This window comes from Nyctereutes procyonoides, unplaced genomic scaffold (genome assembly GCF_905146905.1).
Source record: "Nyctereutes procyonoides isolate TBG_1078 unplaced genomic scaffold, NYPRO_anot_genome, whole genome shotgun sequence".
Classification (NCBI taxonomy): domain Eukaryota; kingdom Metazoa; phylum Chordata; class Mammalia; order Carnivora; family Canidae; genus Nyctereutes; species Nyctereutes procyonoides.
This window is the reverse complement of record NW_026575157.1, coordinates 302,112-322,937: the sequence shown is the minus strand read 5'-3', so window position 1 is coordinate 322,937 and position 20,826 is coordinate 302,112. Positions and strand designations below refer to the sequence as shown.

The window sequence follows — 20,826 nt, the reverse complement described above, 5'->3', positions numbered from 1 at the left end:
TTTAGTCCTTCAGAAAATTGTCTTCATAACTTTGAATTACCTATTTAAGTTTCTATGTCTTAAATTTCCATTCTAAATATCCTTGAACTCCCTGCTAAGAAAAATGAAGAAGATAGTATATCCACATTTCTTTCCATATCCCTGCCCTCACCCTTATTTCCCAACTCTCGTGGTTACTGTCCTTTATAACATTAGTATAACCAACATTATTATTAATTAACATTAGTTAATTAGTTAAGCAGACAAGAAAGAAGCAGGGATATAAGATCTACTACCCACTGTAGATGATTCAGGTGATGATATTTAGGACTTCTGAGCTGATGAGGTTTAGAAGAGCTTTTTGAACTTTGAGTTGATGCTGTAATAGGATGAGACTTTGTATGTAGATGGATGTACGTCTTTGGGAGCCAGAGTGCAAACTGTGATAGGCTTACATTCACATTCTAATTCTTGGAATCTGTGAATATGTTATTTTACAGACAAAATAGACTAAGGATTTTTTTTCTTTTTTTAAGTGCCAGGGCTTGAGATGAGGGGAGTATCTTGGATTGTCCAGGTGGGTCCAGTTTAATTACATGATGTCTTCTGAGCCTACTGTTGCCACAGAGGAAGAAAGTCTGTCAGCTAAATAACGTTGGTGGCCTCTAGAAACTGAGAATGTCCTTCGGTTTACAGCTAGTAAGAAAATAGGAACTTTGATCCCAGAATCACAAGGAAATAAATTCTGCCAGCAACTCCTATCTAGCAAGAAACAATTCTCCTCTAAAATCTCCAGAAAGGAATGCAGCCCCCTGTTGATTTGTCCAGTGAGACATATCAAAATTTCTGATCTACAAAAATATAAAATAATAAATTTGTGTTGATTTAAGACACTAAATGGTCATTTGTGTTGTCATTTGTTAAGGCAGTAATGAAAAAGTGGAAACTGCTTAGTTCCATTTTAGTTCCCCCCCCCTACATTAAGAGCATTCCACTCTGAGATCATGTAATCTCTACCTATTTATTTCTTGACCATATCAGGATCCTAATAACAAAGAGGAAGGAGTGGGTGGCAGGGATAACAGACAGCAATGACCAGCGCCTGCCACAAAAGACTAGTTCTCCTGATTTGTTTATGTCTCCAGTCCCACCTCTCAGACTTTCACCTCATCCTTTATGATCCAGCACTTCTAACCTATGAGATTATCCTTTGTTTCTATGCTCTTTGTAATTCAGTTCCCTCTTCCTGGAACACCTTCAAACAATTGTTTCATATTATCCTATTAACTCATCTCCTGGCTCCCTTTCACTCTTCATTTCTTTCACATATTCTTTCACTAAGTCTTCTCGACTTCAACATAAAATTACAGTGTTTATTCAATTCTGTTTCTGCCCTCTGTCCATACACAATTATGGTTTTGTTAATCCTTAAACTAGTCAGTTATTTTACTAGCAAAATGAGCTTATTTGGGATTAATAGAGGAATTGCAATTCAGGACAAGCAAACTGCCGTGAAGCACAGGCAAGTCTGGGAAACCAAACGAGAGGGGTTTGTTTGTATGGAGGACGTGACAAAATTATGAAGGACTTTCCTGGAACAAAAGTCCCTTGGAGTTGAGTGAGAGTTTGAACTTCTCGTTGTCTATTGCTATTGCTGGACAAGGAGAAGAGTTTACTAGGTCCTGCTGGGGAGTAAATTAAGCTTCTTCTTGCTGAGGATGCTAGGTATGGCTCTTCCTCCTGGGGTCTGCAACGGACAACCCGTGGTAGGCCCAGAGAGATACCCCCTCAAGGCTTCCCAGCTCCATTTTAGATGAGGTTTCCTTTATTTGCACGGTATTTAACATTAAAAAAGTACATGCGTGTGTTTATCCTCTATCTCTGCTTCTGGTTGTTACCAGTGGCTACCACTACAGTCAATAAATGTTTGTTTATAATGATCATTATACCAAATAATATTCATGACTTAAGCGTTTGAATTATATGTGTTCTTCATAAGGAAATTATACTGAATATACTCACTACATACATACACACACTTTTTACAGTTTACATTATGAAAGATTTTTTTAATGTACAAAAGTGGAGAGATTATAATGAATCCCCATTAACTATACTTCAACCTCAACAACCATTAATATTTTCATATACATTTTATAATCAGAAAGCCAGTAGTAGCTTATACCCCCAACAGGTTGACCAGTTGTCAACAGGGATTGTTTGATTTATGGCTAAGGTGAGGAAACGGATTTCAATTCTCCCGGATTATAGCTCTGGTGAACTTTGACAGCAGTGACAGATAAAACACTCTGACAAGGAGCTATTAGGTACTACCAGTGACCAAGAAGCAAAAAAAAAAGGGGGGGGGGTAGGATTTCTTACACATTAGAATCTGAAAAAGCCATTACGTGCTACAGGACTTGTCCATGAAAGCAATTCCTGGCAATTATGACTTAATTCAAGAGGAAGCTAAAATATTTTGTTTTCGTTTCTGTTTGCAATAGCTGACTTCAGTAACAATCGAGAAAACGCGTCCCTGCTCTCTTGGATAAATCACATTCACTGAAGACTGCTTTAACTCATTTATCCCAAAGCAAAAGCAGAGGGCTGAAGATCTTATTAGAAGTCACAGGGAGGGCAGCCCGGGTGGCAGCCTTCAGCCCAGAGCCTGACCCTGGTGACCCAGGATCGAGTCCCACGTCGGGCTCCCTGCATGGAGCCTGCTTCTCCCTCTGCCTGTGTCTCTGCCTCTCTCTTTCTGTGTCTTTCATGAATAAATAAATAAAATCTTAAAAAAAAAAAAAGAAGAAGAAGAAGAAGAAGTCACAGGGATGTCCCCCTGGCCTTCCTCTGTGCTCACTGCCATAGGGGCTCTTGTAGGAAGGCTGGAGGGGTGAGCGGTGTTTAGAAGAGCTCTATCCGGAATCTGGATCCCAGGCGAAGAAAGCATTCCTGAAAAGGCAGGAGGAAACGAAAGACGAAGGTTCGAACCTGGACCTGGTTAGGAACACTGGCTGGAAAAAGCAGTAACCTAACGGTCCCCGCTCTCCCTCTCGCGAATAGGAGCAGGCCAGAACTACACTTCCCAGAATGCAAAGCGATGGGGCGGCGCTAAAGAGATCGTGTCTTTTTACCTCAACTTGGCTCCAGGCGCTTCAGGTTTGATTATAAACGCCAGCCTCCCTCCTTGGCTCTCCTCCACCTCAGCCTCATTGGCTCCGTAGTCCGGGCGTGGGAGGGCGGCTCAGACGTCACTGGCAGCGGTTGAATGGAGGCGCTCAGCCCCGCGACCTGACGGTAAATGAAGTCCCTTCTCTGGCCAGAGATGTAGCTTCTCGAACAGCGTTGAAGCAAGAGAACTACGTTACCCAGTAGGCCTCGGGGCTGGGAGGTGGCGTGGGGGCGGCACCTCACGTCTGGTACAGTCATCCCAAGCCCCTCCGGCGGGACTGTGATGGCTGGAGAGATGACGATCTTAGGTCAGTGACCAGGGGTTCTCTGTGGCTGTTGTGGACACTGGAGCAGTTTGGGGAGGCCAGGATGGGCAGGGGTGGTTGTCACCTCCTGGATCAAACTGCGCAGTGAGAAGGACTCCGGAAGGGTGACTTAGAGGCGGTTTTTGGCTCTCGGGGCGCCGGATTGAGGGTCGCGCCCAGAAATGGCCTGGGCCGGAGTAGGCCCTGTAGGGCCGGCGGCGACCCTCTGCTCGCATCCCAGGGACATCGGGCCTCGGGAAAGGTTCTTTTCAAAAGGATGTCGATTTTGAATCGTTGGTTGAATTGCGGCCTTTGAGACTGCAAGAACGTGCATCCCCAGGACCCCTTTGTAGAGGAAGGGGGAGGAGCTGTGCCGGCGGCCGGAGCTGTAGACTCCTGGGACGCTGCGTTTGGAAAGAGCCGGGCCTCTTGGATGTATAGTCTGATGCTCTTTCTACCGATCGGGGTTAGTAATTAGCCCTCCCCGACCGAGAAAATAATGAAATGTTCCTGAAGTTTTCCACGTAGGAGCAAGAGGAAAGTGGGGTTGGCGCTTGATTTCATTTTCTTTCCTTTTTTTTTTTTTTTTTTTGAATTATGTGTTGATGAGGATGAGCTCACAATTAGTAAAACAGACTCCTACTACAAATTGACGTTGGGGTCATATGTAACACCTGTGGTTACAGATTACAGACATAGTCTCCTGAAACCAAAGAACAGATTAATTGTGAATTGGAAGGGATATCTTTCTTAGTCACTTATGTTTACGATCTGCATAGCTTTTGTTCTTTTGTGTGTGTGTGTGTGTGTGTGTGTGTGTGTGTGTGTGTGAGTGTGAGTGTTTAAAGTCAGTATTTGTGGAGCATCTGCTATTTGCTAGGAGCCATTCCTGGTGCAAGGGATACAACAGTGAACAAAACCTGTCTTCAAGGAGCTTTATGTTGCCTTTAGGGTTACACATTTAGGTTCTCCTTCTCTAAATGTTAACTTCTGCAAGAAGTATTTCCTTAATTCATATTTAAACACAGAAAAAGTTAACTCTGTTCTGTTGTAAAGTGGCCGTTTCATAATTAAACAACTTTCAGGATCATTTTGCCAGTTTATCCAGTGCATCCTTTTGAAAGGAAAAAGGAGATGAGGGAATAAAGAGTTTTAGCCCTCTAAACAGTTTTTGGTGTGGAAATACTAATAACGGAGTTTCTTTTTCTTTTCTTTTCTTTCTTTCTTTCTTTCTTTCTTTATTTATTTTCTTTTTTTAAAGATTTTATTTATTTATTCATGAGACTCAGAGAGGCAGAGACACAGGCAGATGTAGAAGCAGGCTTCCCGGAGGGAGCCCGATGTGGGACTCGATCCCAGGACACCAGGATCATGACTGAGCCAAAGGCAGATGATGATCAACCACTGAGCCACCCAGGCGTCCCAGTGAAGTTTCTTCTTTTTTTTTTTTTTTTTTAAGATTTTATTTATTTATTCATAGAGACTGAGAGAGAGAGAGAGAGAGAGGCAGAGGGAGAAGCAGGCTCCATGCAGGGAGCCCGATGCGGGACTCGATCCCGGGTCTCCAGGATCACACCCCAGGCGGCAGGCGGCGCCAAACCGCCGCGCCACTGGGGCTGCCCTGAAGTTTCTTTTTAATAGTGATAATTAAGGCTGTTTATAAAGCAATTAAATTTAAATATCAATTGATCAAGACATTGAATTATATCTATATTTATCTAGCCTTTGCTAGAGATGAATGACTTTTCCTGTCAGCATCAACACAGTTATTATGTTTTTACTTTTTCTTCTCCCATAGGTAAAGTACACAGACATACAACTACAGGGGTTTTTGGTTTTGTTGTTCCTTTATTTTAATTGTAGTATAGTCATTTTGCATTATGAAAAACTTGATGTCTGAGAGAAGTATTATCATTAGTACTATAAAAGAAAATATTTTGAGAGTGTGTTATTCTCGTCTCAAAGAGTTGAGACTAAAAACTAAATTTAAATAATAATAGCATATTTGTAATTTAGCATATTGTACTAGTTTAATAAGACTATCTCTTAACTTGCCTCTATTTCAGGATCAGCTGTTTTGACTCTCCTGTTGGCTGGCTATTTGGCACAACAGTATTTACCATTGCCTACTCCTAAAGTGATTGGAATTGACCTTGGCACCACCTACTGTTCTGTTGGGGTGTTTTTTCCTGGCACAGGAAAAGTAAAGGTCATTCCAGATGAAAATGGGCACATCAGTATACCCAGTATGGTGTCCTTTACTGACAATGATGTATATGTGGGTTATGAAAGCTTAGAGTTGGCAGATTCAGATCCTCAGAACACAATATATGATGCCAAGAGATTCATAGGCAAGATTTTTACCCCAGAGGAGCTGGAGGCTGAAATTGGCAGATACCCATTTAAGGTAAGTGATTAAGCTAAAATCTATTTTAATTTTAGTTTAGCATACTGTTTCAATTAATGTTTTGGCTTCAAGTAACAAAACATTCTGTTTCAACTTACTTGGTCTGCATGGAAGTTACATGATAACAAGCAGTCCTACAGCAATTCCAGGATGAGTTAATTCATTGGCTCCACAGCTCTATCATAGACTTGGAGCCTTACAATGTTCTTGAGCTGTTATCCTCAGAATATCTGCTTAGCTCTTGGTTTCACTGTAGCAAGAAAGCTAATGAAGCCCCATGTACTATGGGGTGGACAGATGGATGGATGGATGGATGGATGGTTTGATAGATGAATAGATGCTCTGGGTGTGTTAGGATATACGTACTTGTATACATAAAAAGAGATCATAGTAGGCATCCTTTTTATGATTTGTTTAAAATTCAACAATATGACATGGTTCCTTCAAATGACTATTCCATTATTCAATTGTCTAGTCTTGATAAGTGCACATTTTATTTTTTCCCTGGTTTTCCACTTATGTTGCAGCTTCAGTGAATATTCTTGTACATATTTTTGTGTACTTCTTGATAATTTCCTAAACTTGAATTCTAGAAGTAGAAGAACTTGTATTCTTTAAATACTTTGATTTCTATTGCCAAACCATTGATTGAAAAGTCTGTGTTCAATCTTCCCTGTGTTGTGTCATCCCTAGTTACTCTTTTTTTTTAAGATTTATGTATTTATTTTTACTTTTTACTTCTCAAGAATATTAAATTTTTATGTGGCAAAATCATCTCAAATTTAAAAAAAATAGTTATAGACTCTTATCATGCTTACTGTAGCCTTTCCCATTCCTATCCACTTCTATTTTTTCCTAATGCTTTTACATGACTATTTGTAGGTTTGTGTTTTGCTGGGGTTTTTTTTCTTTTAAATATTTTATTTTTTGTCTAAAACATTTTTTTATCATGATAAGTGTACACTTTAATCCTCATCAACCTTTTCGCCCACCCCCCTACTCATATCTTTTAAATATGTTTTTTCCATAGAGGGTTTTTCTTGTAAATTATGAAGAGGAATTCTAAGTGAATAGCTTTTGAAACTGATAGCTGTATCAGTGCTCTTATTGAACAAAATTCTTAAATATTTCATGCATTTCCAAAGGAGAAAATAAATTTACCCTGTGCATTTCTTAGGTTTATTTCTTTGTTCTTTATTAACTTTTACTTAGGGTCCTTTATCAATTTATAAGTTTTTCTTAAATAATGATTAAATTATATGAAGCTCTATATTTCAGCAAAATTAAGAATTTGAGACAATTATTTATTGATGCAAGAGTTATTTTTCCCCCAAGTTTTATTGGAATATAATCAACATACAGCCCTATATAAGTTTATGATGTATGGATAATGATTTGACTTAAATATATTGTGAAATGATTAGCACAATACATTAACAGCTGTAATCTCATACAGATACAAAAAAGGAAAAAAAAACTTTTTTCCTTGCTGTGAGAGCTCTTAGAATTTACTGTCTTAACAACTTTCAGATATATCCTACAGCAATATTAATTATAGTCATTATGTTGACATTACATTCCCAGTACTACTTATCTTATAACTGGAAGATTGTACCTTTTTACCACCTTCATCCATTTCCCCTACTCTCCCCCATCATCTTCTGCCTGTGGTAATCTATCTAATCTCTTTCTCTGAGTTTGGTTGTTTTAGATTCTACGTGTAAGAGATCATACAGCGTTTGTCTTTCCCTGTTTGACTTCCTGTGCCTAGCGTAATACCCTCAGAGTCCATCCATGTTGTCACAAAGGACAGGATTGTCTTCTTTTTTTAAGGCTGAATAGCATTCCATTGTATATGAATATCCCAACTTAATCCATATATCTATTGATAGATACTTGGGTTGTACTCATGGCTCAGCTATTATGAACGTGAAGTGCAGGTGGTTCTTCGACATAAGAGTATATTCCCAGAAGTGGACTTGCTGCATCATATAGTAGTTCGGTTTCCAACTTTTTAGGAACCTGTGTACTGTTTTTCAACCAAGAGTTATTTTGAGTTTTTTTGTTGTTTTGAGTTTCTTAAGTGTTCTGTTTTTTTGTTGTTTCTGTTTCATGTGGAGTCTGATAGTATGGTGTCTTTGAACCTTATTTACATAGTATCTGTGGCTTGTTTTTCTGTTTCCCAGATAGGTTTGTTAATGGTCAAGTTTTTTTGATTGAAACCCAGTTTGTGGTCTAGAATGACTGGGGTAAAATTCTTACAATTTCTTAGGAGACTGATTCTCTTTTCTGTTGATATGTTGATATGAATGTAGTCTGTTGGTGAAAGTAGGACCGTAGTTTTAGAATTAATCTAGTTTTTGAAATATATAACCACATTAGCAGGGATAATGAGTGAGTACATGTTTTCATGGAAATAAGAAGGTAAGTGATTTTTGGATAAAAACATAGCGAAGTACCAAAATTATTCTTGTTAATATGTACCAGAACAGTTTTTCAGTTATCTTTTATTTTTGGAAACAAGTTAACTTAAAAAAAAAAATGAAAAAAGGAAGAAGATCCTAAGTCAAATATCTGATCCAGCAACTTTTATTCCTTATATTTCATCTTGTTTTTCTTTCATTCATTTAACAAATATATATTGAGAATCTTCTGTGTTCCATTTATGTGCTTGGTGATGGATTTTATTATTCTGCTGTTCTTGTAGATTCACTTTATAGGTTTTAAAGTATAGCTTTCAATAACTTCTAATCTTAGTAAATGATAGATTACAAATAAATTTTATGACCTTATAAAGTCTTTATTGAATAAGTTCAGTACATATGTTTTTAAGTATATGTGTGTGTATATGTTTGATTTTACATTTCTTTTTTTTTTTGTTTTTTCAAATACTATTCACAGGTTTTAAACAAAAATGGAATGGTTGAGTTTTCTGTGACAAGTAATGAGACCATCACCGTTTCCCCAGAATATGTTGGCTCTAGACTACTGTTGAAGTTAAAGGAAATGGCAGAGGAATATCTTGGAATGCCAGTTGCCAATGCTGTTATTTCTGTACCAGCAGAATTTGATCTAAAACAGAGAAATTCAACAATTGAAGCTGCTAACCTTGCAGGTAATATCACCCTTGCTTGAATGGTACATTTCTCAGAATGTTCTCAGGTTGAAAATCTGTAGTAAGGTGTATCACTTTGCAAACCAACAAAGGAGGACATAAATAAACCCAAAGTGGGTAAATTAGATGGATTTTGATATAGGTTTATAAAAGAAATTTAAGAAAATTCTATAGCACAATGTAAAATGGAACACACTATAACAATAGCCAGTCAGATAGGCATGTAACAAGGCTAACATGGGTGCATGTTTTTCTGTAGCAAGGAGGAATTTTTTTCTATAAACTTTCTTTAATGTTAAGATAAAAGTAATATTTTCTTGAAAATCTGAGGTGGAAGACAACTCCTTTAAAACTATTCAATAAATATTGAGAGCCTTGGTAAATAAAACAGATAAATCTCTGTTCTCACAGAACTTATATCCTACTAGAGGGAAACAAAATCTGTATTAAAGATAAGTATATTGTGGGTTTCCCACTCTTAGCATTATTGATATCTTGAGCCAGATAATTTTGTGTTGTGGGAAACTGTCCTATGCATTATAGGATAGTTAGCAGCACCCCTAGCTTCTACTCATTAGGTGCAAGCAGCACTGTCCTCCAAGTAGTGACTGTTTTATGTCTTCAGACATTGCCAAATGTTCCCTGAGGAGCAGAATTGCCCCAGTTTGAAAACCTTGATATAATGTATATCAAAAATAACATGCTATGGAAGAAAAAATCCTGTTCCTACAGGATTGCCAGGGGTCTTCAGAAAGTGAGAGGTCTTGTGGTTTTAGAGTGGTCAGGCAGGCCTCATTGAGAAAGTGAAGTTTAAGAAGAGGCGACGTTGTTAGCCTACCAGATAAAGAGAGGAAGTATGTTGCAGGAGAGAGAATGAGAGAGAGATGGTCCCTGACATGTGGCATTTAGGTTAAAGCAGGAAGTTTACGCAAGGAAATCTGATCTTTGAACTTTCACCGTTTAACAGTACCTTCAAGATCAGATTTGCTATATATTTCAGATTTACATTTGAGGGTCTTAGATTGTAAGGACTTTTTATCTAGATTTTTTTTTATAATCTCTTCTGTTATCCCCTTTTTTTCAGTCACTTTAAAAAGAAGAGCATAGTAAGCTTATTTTATTTCTACAACAATTTATTTATTATAGCACATAATAATTAAAGTTTTATTGCTCATATATTCCCAGGTAAAATAATGAAAATTAGAAGGGGCTATGCTTTTTAAAATTAAACGTTAATACAGAAAATAATGACGTATTCAACTGAATCTGAACTTTTATATTAAAAATTTTTTGGAATAATTTTACAACCAATTTTTATCTTTCCCATTTCATTATTTTTGGTGTTATGTTTACAGTCATTGTTACTCAGCGGAGGTCATGTTCCATAAAATACACTAACATAATGAGGTTGATGGGAAGGAATTTTGGTAATGGTATCCTCTGATGAATTCTTCTTCCTTCCAACCAATCTTACAGGACTGAAGATCTTGAGGGTAATAAATGAACCCACAGCGGCAGCTATGGCCTATGGCCTCCACAAGGCTGAGGTCTTTCACGTCTTGGTGATAGATTTGGGCGGAGGAACTCTAGATGTGTCATTGCTAAATAAACAAGGAGGAATGTTTCTAACCCGAGCAATGTCTGGTAAGAAAAATACAGGAAGACTAAAAGAGTTTTAGACAGTGCTTTCCTTATTAGCACACCAAGTGTATTAAGTGTTTATTTTAAAATTTTTTTCGGGGTTGCCTAGGTGGCTCAGTTGGTTAAGTATTCAACTATTGGTTTCAGCTCAGGTCATGATCTCAGGGTTGTGAGATCAAGCCCCATTGGAGACATTGTACTTGGTATGGAGTCTACTTCAGATTCTTTCCCTCTCTGCTCTTCCCCTTGCTCTCTCTCTCTAAAATAAATAATAAATAAAATCTTTAAATAAAATTTTTAAAAATCAAATGTTTTCAGTATACTTTGACTTCACTTTGGTAGTCTGTATATGTAACTTTATAACCATTTATGTATATGATTACAACAAAAAGTGAAGTCTAAATAAAATGACTGAGCATCCTATAATACAAATAAATACATTGCCAGTTGTAGCTCACTGAGCCAATAGGACTTCATGGCTGTGGTGAAGGGAACAGAAAGCAAGAAAAATTCTTTAAAATGAAGAGTGGTGCCAGCCCTGGTGGCTCAGCGGTTTAGCGCTGCCCTCAGCCCCGGCTGTGATCCTGGAGACCCGGGATCGAGTCCCACATCAAGCTCCCTGCATGGAGCCTGCTTCTCCTTCTGCCTGTGTCTCTGCCTCTCTGTGTGTGTGCGTTTCTCATGAATAAATAAAGTCTTTTAAAAATAAATAAATAAACAAACAAATAAACAAACAAATAAATAAATAATAAAATGAAGAGTGATCAGTTTACTTCTTTTGATAATGTGTTTTACAAAGTAGATATGTAAGAAAATATAATAATAGTATTCTCTAGGAAATTGTAGGATTTTGTATTCTAAATCTTTTTAAGATTTTTTTTTAATTTAGTTTAAAGAATGGAGCCTATTTAAAAAGTGAAGCTGTGAGTTAATAGGTTGTCTAACTTCTGCATTTTTCTTTCTCCTAACTGGACTCTTAAGATTCAGTGCCAGAGATTTGTATTGCATTAATCTTTTCCTTTTAAATTTCTCTCTCTCTCTCTTTTAATTTTAGCTCTTAATCTAGCAAGCAAAAGGATTTAAAAAAGATAAAGTGCCTACTGGTACTTATTAATTATAAGGACTTCTGTTGAAAATAGTGACTTTAAGTGGTTTTAAATTGCTACTAAAAGCTAATCTTTGTTGTCAACCTTTATCCTCTGAAAAATTATTTGATATCATTAAGAGATATTCCTTTTTTATTATTTAAAAATTTTAACCAAATGTGCAGTTTTTTAATACCAATATATTTTTTAAAGATTTTATTTATTTGAGAGAAAGAGAGCGTGAGAGAGAGAGTGAGTGAGCATGAGCAGTGGGGGAGGGGGAGAGGGAGAAGCAGGGTCCTTGCTGAGCAGGGAGCCTGATGCAGTACTGGATCATGGGATCATGACCTGAACCGAAGGCAGATGCTTAACCAACTAAGCCACTCAGGCACCCAAGTTAAAGTTATTTTAATCCTGGGACGCCTGGGTGGCTCAGCGGTTGAGTGGCTGCCTTCAGCTCAGGTCATGATCCTGGGATCCGGGATCGAGTCCTGCATCAGGCTCCCTGCATGGAGCCTGCTTCTCCCTCTGCCTGTGTCTCTGCCTCTTTCTCCGTGTCTGTCATGAATAAATAAATAAAATCTTTTTTAAAAAATTATTGTAATCCAGTTATTTTTAATCAAGCTTTGAATAAAATTTCAAGAGTTAGAGTACATTAAGCAAGAGATTTGTTATTCCTAGTATATAATTTTCATACATACTACACAGACCTGTATATACACATACAAATGCATAAATATAACATATACCTTTTTATTTCTAACTTAGGAAATAACAAACTTGGAGGACAGGACTTTAATCAAAGACTGCTTCAGTACTTATATAAACAGATCTATCAAACATATGGCTTTCTACCCTCTAGGAAAGAGGAAATTCACAGATTAAGACAAGCTGTGGAAATGGTCAAATTGAATCTGACTCTTCATCAGTCTGCTCAGTTGTCAGTATTACTAACAGTGGAGGAAAAGGACAAGAATGAGCCTCAGAGTAGTGACACTGAACTGCCAAAGGACAGATTTTCTCCCTCTGATGACCACCACATAAACAGTGTGTTTGGAGCTAGCCTTTCTGAAAAGAAAAGTGGAGAAAGTCAGGTGTTGTTTGAAACAGAAATATCACGAAAGCTCTTTGACGCGCTTAATGAAGATCTCTTCCAGAAGATACTTGTACCTATTCAGCAAGTGTTAAAAGAAGGCCACCTGGAAAAGACTGAGATTGATGAGGTGGTTTTGGTTGGGGGTTCTACTCGTATTCCTCGAATCCGCCAAGTCATTCAAGAGTTCTTTGGGAAGGATCCCAACACTTCTGTAGACCCTGACCTGGCAGTGGTGACAGGAGTGGCTATCCAAGCAGGGATTGATGGAGGCTCTTGGCCTCTCCAAGTCAGTGCTTTAGAAATTCCCAATAAGCATTTGCAAAAGACCAACTTCAACTGAATTCTGGAGGGATAAGATTATTTGTGATTGTCTGATGAGCCTCTTCCTCTTTATCAGACCACCTCCAATAAAAAAGAAAATCTCTAAAATATCTCACAAATTTACCTGAAAGGTAACATTTAGATACACAGAATTTTACATAACATTTTGGTTTAGGATTAAATAAGACAGATTGATCCTATTTGATTTTGGAGAGATCTCATTTCAACATACGCTTTTAAAATTATAGAATTGAGGTAAAAGTGTTATAGGAGCTTGGGTAACTTTGTTTTCTGGATTCTGGAAGTAGATAACCATATGCACTTAAAATTACATTCTGTAAATATTGCCTCGTGCCCATATTACGATTCCCAGTTCTTACTAAATTATATTAGCAGGAGCTGGTAATGGATTTACTTGGTTATCATATGTAACTATTAGTTTGAACTATACTTGAAGGACAGTATTGGAGTCAGGTTTTTACATTGGCTGGGAGATAGCAGTATTAATATAAGCTGCATGTATAATGTTCAGTATCTGCCATATTCTATAATAAATTTACTTTCACAAATTCAGTTATGTGTCCTATTTATGTAATCTGCATTCTCCAGATTTTTAAAACCTATTTATTGTATCAGCTTATTTTCTTTCTAAAATAGCTGTAGATTTATCCAAATGTTTCAGTGCCAGACAGTAAAAGTAACCAATTTATACTCCAGTTCCTTCGGTTGCAATGCATCATTCTCTGCTTGGATTTCCATGATTCTGCCTGGTTGGAAAGCAGTAGGGAATTATTAATTTCACTTTATACGTCTTAATGTTACAATAAAGCCATCGTTACTAGCTCTTTTTTGTTACCCAAGACCTTTGCAGACATTGGTAAGTACCAGTAATTAGCTCTACTATTTATGTTTTTGTTTTCGTTTCTTTGTTTATTTTCAGTAAGCCCTGGAGAATGTAGCTGGCATTTGAACTATCAAGTCATATTTGATTCCATTTTTACTGAGATTTTTTTTTCCCCATGTTAGTTTTGAATGAGGAAAATGTGCTCAGTTGTAAAATCCTTATTGTGGTTTTCCGCTATCATTTTACAGTAGTCATACTTGGACTGTTTTTTAGCCTTAAGGTTAGTGTGTGATGAGAGTAAAAAAATTGAACATTGGAAGTAACGTGGCAATCTAATGTGGAAGGCAATGTGGGAGGATTTAGACAAATCAGCATTTGTAGCAGTTTTGTTTGTTTTTGTCTGTTTCCTTTTAGAAATGCTACAGGGACCAAGAAAGAAAATGTAGCAAGCAGTTATATTTCTGTTATGCCCATATTTGAAGATTTTTTTTCTTAATACATGCATGCTTCATATCAATATTCAAAGATTACACTCTGGTCAATATTTTTGTTAATGTAAAAAGTATGTCTGCTTTCCGTTGTTGAATTTAAAAGATGATGAATTTCTAATCACTGAAAAAGAGAACTAAGCAAACTCATTTCAGCAACATCAAAACATTTCAGCTTCTCAGAGTAAAAAGCTGAATGTTAATATTTTTTTCAGATAAAAGAAAAATGTTAGCAATGAGATTGTGGTTAAAACACAATTTCAATCACATAGTTTTGTGTACAGAATGTCTAGTAAGTAGATAGAAAAATAAAAAAAATGTTTGTTGACATATTTTATTTTAGAACTAACAGAGAAATGCCAAAGATGAATCCTTCACTGCGTTATGAAAGTATTCAAGTGTTCTCATTGACTTGATAGGAATCTTTGATAGATCTCAGAATTTGAAAAGATCTTTTTGCAAAGGTCTTAAGAGAAAAGTGTTAAAAAATCTCCACATACAGTATCAGCTTTAACCTAAAACATTTTAACATTTTTTAAAAAAATCTTGACTCTCAAATATAGGAGATATTTGTTGAGGACAGTCTGTTAATGCTTTTTAGCAGAAACAACTTGCAAAACAAGGCAGCTAATCTCATATACTAAAATTAGATCTTTAAATAATTTGTGTCTGAAAAATAGAATGGCAGTGTTGGAATTTGGGGGCAATAGTTTAGCATATTCTCTAGTATAGTTACATCTTTAAAATATGAAGTAATGTCTGTCTTCAATCATATTTTAGGGGCCTATATATAAATGGTCTTGAAATCAATGTAGTTTATTTATTTAAAAAATAAAAATGTATCCTGAAAGGGATCATTTATGCCTAATAATCTTAAGACACTTTTCATGAAACAAACTTAATACATTTTGGTTGTACATGTAGCTAGTGTTTTTTGAAGTGCATTAACTTTTTAAATATTAACTGTTGTATGATTAGAATATGTGAATGAGTAATTTATTTTGTATCAGGAATGTTTTGGTACTGTGTTTTCACTCAAACCACTGACTTAACAGATGCTACTGTGTATAATATGTACTGAAGATTATATAGTTATTGTGCATAACAGATTGTGCCTCTTATTTGTGTGTATACAAGTAATTCACATTTTAATGTAAATAAATACCACTTTGCGGTTTGTTTTTTAAACTGTGTACTTTATTTTCCATTCACGACTAGGCCGGAGTACATTTTTGAGGTTTAATAAGAGAAAAGGGGGACAGAGCTGATCTGATGCTCATGGCACATGAGCTCAGCAGCTGTTGCCTGCTTCCTTGCATCCTGACTTTGGGGTTCCTTATCCTTTTCCGTTCATTTTCCTGATTTAAAAGAGAAACAATTCCTGCCTCATATGAACAAGATCTCCTGAATTCTGAATACCAATTCATGACTTTTGACTATAATGGAGCAAAGACCTAGATTAATCTATAGTTAGTGAATAATACTGCAAAATAGACTACTGTAATCTTTGGTTGATTCAGTAATATTTCATAATTTTCTAATAAAGTTTGTCTTCTTTGGACAAAACTATATTCACATATTTATTTAAAGAAATTCATTTGATTAATGTAATCTTTTCAAATGAGCCCTTAAATAAAGATAGTAGACTTGACTTTCCAGGAGTTTCTGTGATTCCTTCATTTTTTTCTAATTACCATTGCTGAGGAACTCAAATGAGGAAATATAGTGACACTTGCATATATAGTTTATTTAACCAACAAAAGCACAGTACCCCCATTGAAGTAGGCAGCCTACAGAGTAGCTTCCAACAACCCCTATTTTCTGGTATTCATCTCCTTTTGAGATCGTCCCTTACTTGGGCAAGATTTGATGGCTCCCTACCAATGATGGGAGGTACATGTAAGTGAATAAGCACTCCAGTGGACAGCACCAATTTCCGGCTGTGAGAGCCTTCTTAACAGTGAGCCCTCTCACCTGAGTCAAGGTTTCAGATGATGTGGCCATGGTTGAAATATAAGTATAATCTCATGAGAGAGCTTAGAACAGTCTAGCTAAGTGGATTCTGGACCCATGGAAATTAAGATAATATATTTTTGTTGTTTTTAAGCCACTAAGTTTTAGATTAATTTGTTATGCAGCAATAGATAATTGAGTTCTGTTACCAGAACTGTTTTAAATGTTTTAGTGATAGGGCTGCCTGGGTTGCTCAGTGCCTTAAGCATCTCCCAGGGTCCTAGGATGGAGTCCGGTGTTGCACACCCTGCTCAGTGGGCAGTCTGCTTCTGCCTCTCCCTCTGCCCTGCACCCCTACTCACTCTCAAATAAGTTAAATTAAAATCTTTAAAAAAATGTTCCGGTGATAACCAATTTAGTTTTGTTCTAGCAAACTTACAAGTTGGTATTATTATCCCCAATTTCAGATAGGGAAATTAAGGCACAGATGTGTCAAGAAATTTCTCCAGGATTATACAGCTAATAAGTGACAAGAGTCATGATTCAGATCCAATCCATGCTCAAACCCAATGCTGTGCTGCTTTATCCATCACGTAATACAATCCCATAGTACCTATTTTAGCCAGTAGTTACTAAACTACTGGCTAGTATCCATGATAGACTTCTTATTTAACAGATGATATTAAAGATGTTGATATTGCTACTTAATGGTTTACATCTCTGACTAACTCGCTGGTTTTGTGAGTACCTAGTGCAAAGAAAGTACTAAATATTACAAATGGATGTGGTGGAAAGATAAGCAAATACACAAAGAAGTTCAATGACTGGGGATCCCTGGATGGCTCAGCGGTAGGGCGACTGCCTTCGGCCCAGGGTGTGGTCCTGGAGACCCGGGATCGAGTCCCACATCAGGCTCCCTGCATGGAGCTTGCTTCTGTCTCTGCCTGTGTCTCTGCCTCTCTCTCTGTGTGTCTCTCATGATTAAATAAATAAAATCTTAAAAAGAGAGAGAGAGAGAGAGAAGTTCAATGACTTGCCAGTTTATGTGGGGTTGTAAGGAAATGCCACAATAAAATAGGTTACTATTTTACCTAAGATTCTCAAGACCCTGATTCTATAGTTCTCAGATTTCTTCAAGTTATTGAAATTTCTCCTGATGAATTATGAAAGAAAAGATATTTGCTTTGGTAAAGCATTTATTTAATTTGTAAAAGAATTAATAGACATTAAAAAAAAAAAAGTAAAATAAGGGACGCCTGGGTGGCTCAGCGGTTGAGTGGCTGCCTTTAGCTCAGGGTGTGATCCCAGGATCCAGGATCGAGTCCCAAATCGGGCTCCCTGCATGGAGCCTGCTTTTCCTTCTGCCTATGTCTCTGCCTCTCTCTGTGTGTCCCTCGTGAATAAATAAAATCTTTAAAAAAAAAAAAAGGAAAATAAAAAAGTTGACATTATTTGGATATTAAAACAGGAATAAATGCTATCTGTTTTATATCTCATTGAATTAACTATCACTTGGCTTACCTAAAAAGACCTTGTAACTTTATGAACATGTATATCACATAAACACACACACATTTCTCCTGTTAAGAATTCCTCCATCCACCCTAAATCATCTAATATGGCTTATATAATATTGGAAGTTGGATCTCAATTACTAGTTGTAATCACTACTCTTCCTTGTCTCTCAGTTTGCTAAACTAAGTAATTTGGTTGAGGTAAGTTTTGGTTGAAAAAGACTGTGTCAAAAACCTGCTAAATGCTATCGCAATGTCTTTTCTATTCATTGTTACTTGTTTTATTTAGAGCAGCAACATCTACTGCTTTAAAACCTATTTTCCCAGCTTCCTTTGCAGTGAGGGCTGTCTAGTGGTACAATTCTGACCACTGAGATGCAAGCATAAGTCACTAGATAGAAACTCCACAAGCTTCTTTTTTTTTTTTTAAGTTTACGCATTTGTGCTATCAAATATCAAATGTCTTGTTCTTCACCGTTCCTTCCTTCTTGAAATGCAGACATGATGCTGGAGATAAAGCAATGGGTTTTTGCAACTACCAACCAAGATGTGCTATGGATGATGGTTGAGCAAAAGACAGAAGCAGCTGGGTAGTGTGATGGAACCACCCTGGTTAACTTTGTCCTCTACCTTGAGACTTCTTTCTACTTAAGAAAAACAATCCCCATAGGGGTGGCTGGCTGCATTAATTGGTGAAGTACACAACTCTTGATCTCAAGCGCTGAGTTTGAGCCCCATGTTAAGTACAGAACTTACTTTTAAAAAGTAAAGAAAAGGGGAGTCTGGGTGGCTCAGTGGCTGAGCATATGCCTTTGGTCAGGTTGTAATCCTGGGGTCCTGAGATCAAGTCCCACATCAGGCTTCCTAAAGAGAGTCTGCTTCTCCCAATAACTGTGTCTCTGCCTCTCTCTGTGTGTCTCTCATGAATAAATAATAAAAATCTTTAAAATAAATAATTAATTAAACCCCTTAGTTGTTTGTTTATTTATACTTCATTTTCCTCCTTTTATTCCTTCTGCTTTTAAACTTGTGACTCTTACTAGATGGTTAAACATTTGGTCAAGGTGTCACTTATTGGACTCCTGCTTCTGGCCAAGATGGAATGAAAAGGAACTCATTTGACTTAATAATTAGGTAAACTTATGAAACAACTGCACTTTGCACATCATGGTCAACATTAATTCATATCCATTACCTCTGTAAAGTCATTGATATGCCAATACAGGGGAAACAGATGGCTATTCTGTAAAACCTGGAGTTCGTTGCACAAATGCTCAAAAAGAAAGCCAAAAGCAAATGTTCAGAGGGAATCAGTGGCAACAGAAGTGTTATCAATATGTATACCTAGTTCCTGTTTGTACTGCACTGTCACTCCTTAGAAATCATTTCAGCCTTACTCTCTGATCACCATATTAGTTTCTACTACACATATACACAAAAACCGACAATCATTCACAAGTATATTAATGGTGAGCTACATTTTTAAAGCATGAATTCAAAACTTCATCCTTGGGACACCTGGGTGTCTTAGTGGTTGAGCATCTGTTTTTGGCTCAGGTCGTGATCCTGGAGTCCTGGGATCGAGTCCCGCATCAGGCTCCTGACAGGGAGCCTGCTTCTCCCTCTGCCTGTGTCTGCCTCTCTCTCTGTGTCTCTCATGAATAAATAAGTAAAATCTTTAAAGGAAAAAATTCAGCCTCTATCACTTCCCTTATTTTTTTGCACACACAAAAAATTCATGTGTGTGATTTTCCTTCTAAACATTGTGGAGGGATCCCTGGGTGGCGCAGCGGTTTAGCGCCTGCCTTTGGCCCAGGGCGCGATCCTGAAGACCCGAGATCGAATCCCACGTCGGGCTCCCGGTGCATGGAGCCTGCTTCTCCCTCTGCCTATGTCTCTGCCTCTCTCTCTCTCTCTCTCTCTCTCTATAGTAAATAAATAAAAAAAATTAAAAAGAAAACATTGTGGAGCAAACATTTGTCAAAATTTTCAGATTTATTAAATAAATATCACAAATATTTCTTGCGCAGCCCAGGTGACTCAGCGGTTTAGCACCACCTTCAGCCCAGGGCGTGATCCTGGAGAGCCAGGACCGAGTTCCACTTCGGGTTCCCTACATGGAGCCTGCTTCTCCCTCTGCCTGTGTCTCTGCCCCTCTCTCTCTCTCTCTCTGTCTCTCATGAATAAATAAATAAAATCTTAAAAAAATATATTTCTCAAGTTATGACCTACTTTTACATTTTACTCCTAAGGTCTATTCATTTTAATTTTGTTCTTTGTGCCATGCTCAGGAGATAAAAGATTCCCATCCTTTCTTTGATCAGCTATATAATTAACTATGTACTCAGACTGGTAAATATATAAGTAACAAGTGAGCAACTCTGATGACCTCGTCAGCAATCATCAAAAGAAGCCAGCCAGCTTTCTTCCAGTTCATACCCATTACCTTATTAATTCAACCGCAGCCACATGAACTACCTAGATAGTCTTCATCTCCTAAAGTGCATTTAGAGAAATGTAGCTTGCAATGTAGGCATAAATCCTGATTTCAGTATTTTACAGATGGCCTGCTTGCTTGGAAAATGACAGCCTGCAAGATGTGAATTAGGAAAACTAGAAGGAGCTAGATCTGTCCTGACTGCTGCCTTCTCAAGTGACATAATATAATAACCTGATAATAATATGATACTATATTATGTACCACTGGGGACTATTTCTTAATCTCCAGTTATCCCAAAGTTGCTGTGTACAGAATAGGCTTTCATAAACACTGGGTCAATTTTGCCCTTTTCATTTGCTTAACAATATGTTCATGATGTGAGTTTGTAAGTACGAGACTACAATTACAAGGAGCTGTGAGTGTGATATTTAAAAAAAGAGCTAACATGTTATTGAATGTTTTCTACA

General features: G+C 37.2%; 1 protein-coding gene across 1 annotated transcript; it reads left to right on the top strand.

Annotated features, from left to right (window-relative positions):
• The first annotated feature begins 3,387 nt into the window (after window positions 1-3,387).
• On the top strand, window positions 3,388-13,693 carry HSPA13 (heat shock protein family A (Hsp70) member 13). Its single transcript, XM_055313845.1, has 5 exons — window positions 3,388-3,458; window positions 5,522-5,862; window positions 8,764-8,977; window positions 10,454-10,621; window positions 12,472-13,693. Exons 1-5 carry the CDS (start codon window positions 3,434-3,436, stop codon window positions 13,137-13,139), a joined length of 1,416 nt encoding a protein of 471 aa, XP_055169820.1. The 5' UTR covers window positions 3,388-3,433; the 3' UTR covers window positions 13,140-13,693.
• Window positions 13,694-20,826: the final 7,133 nt, after the last annotated feature.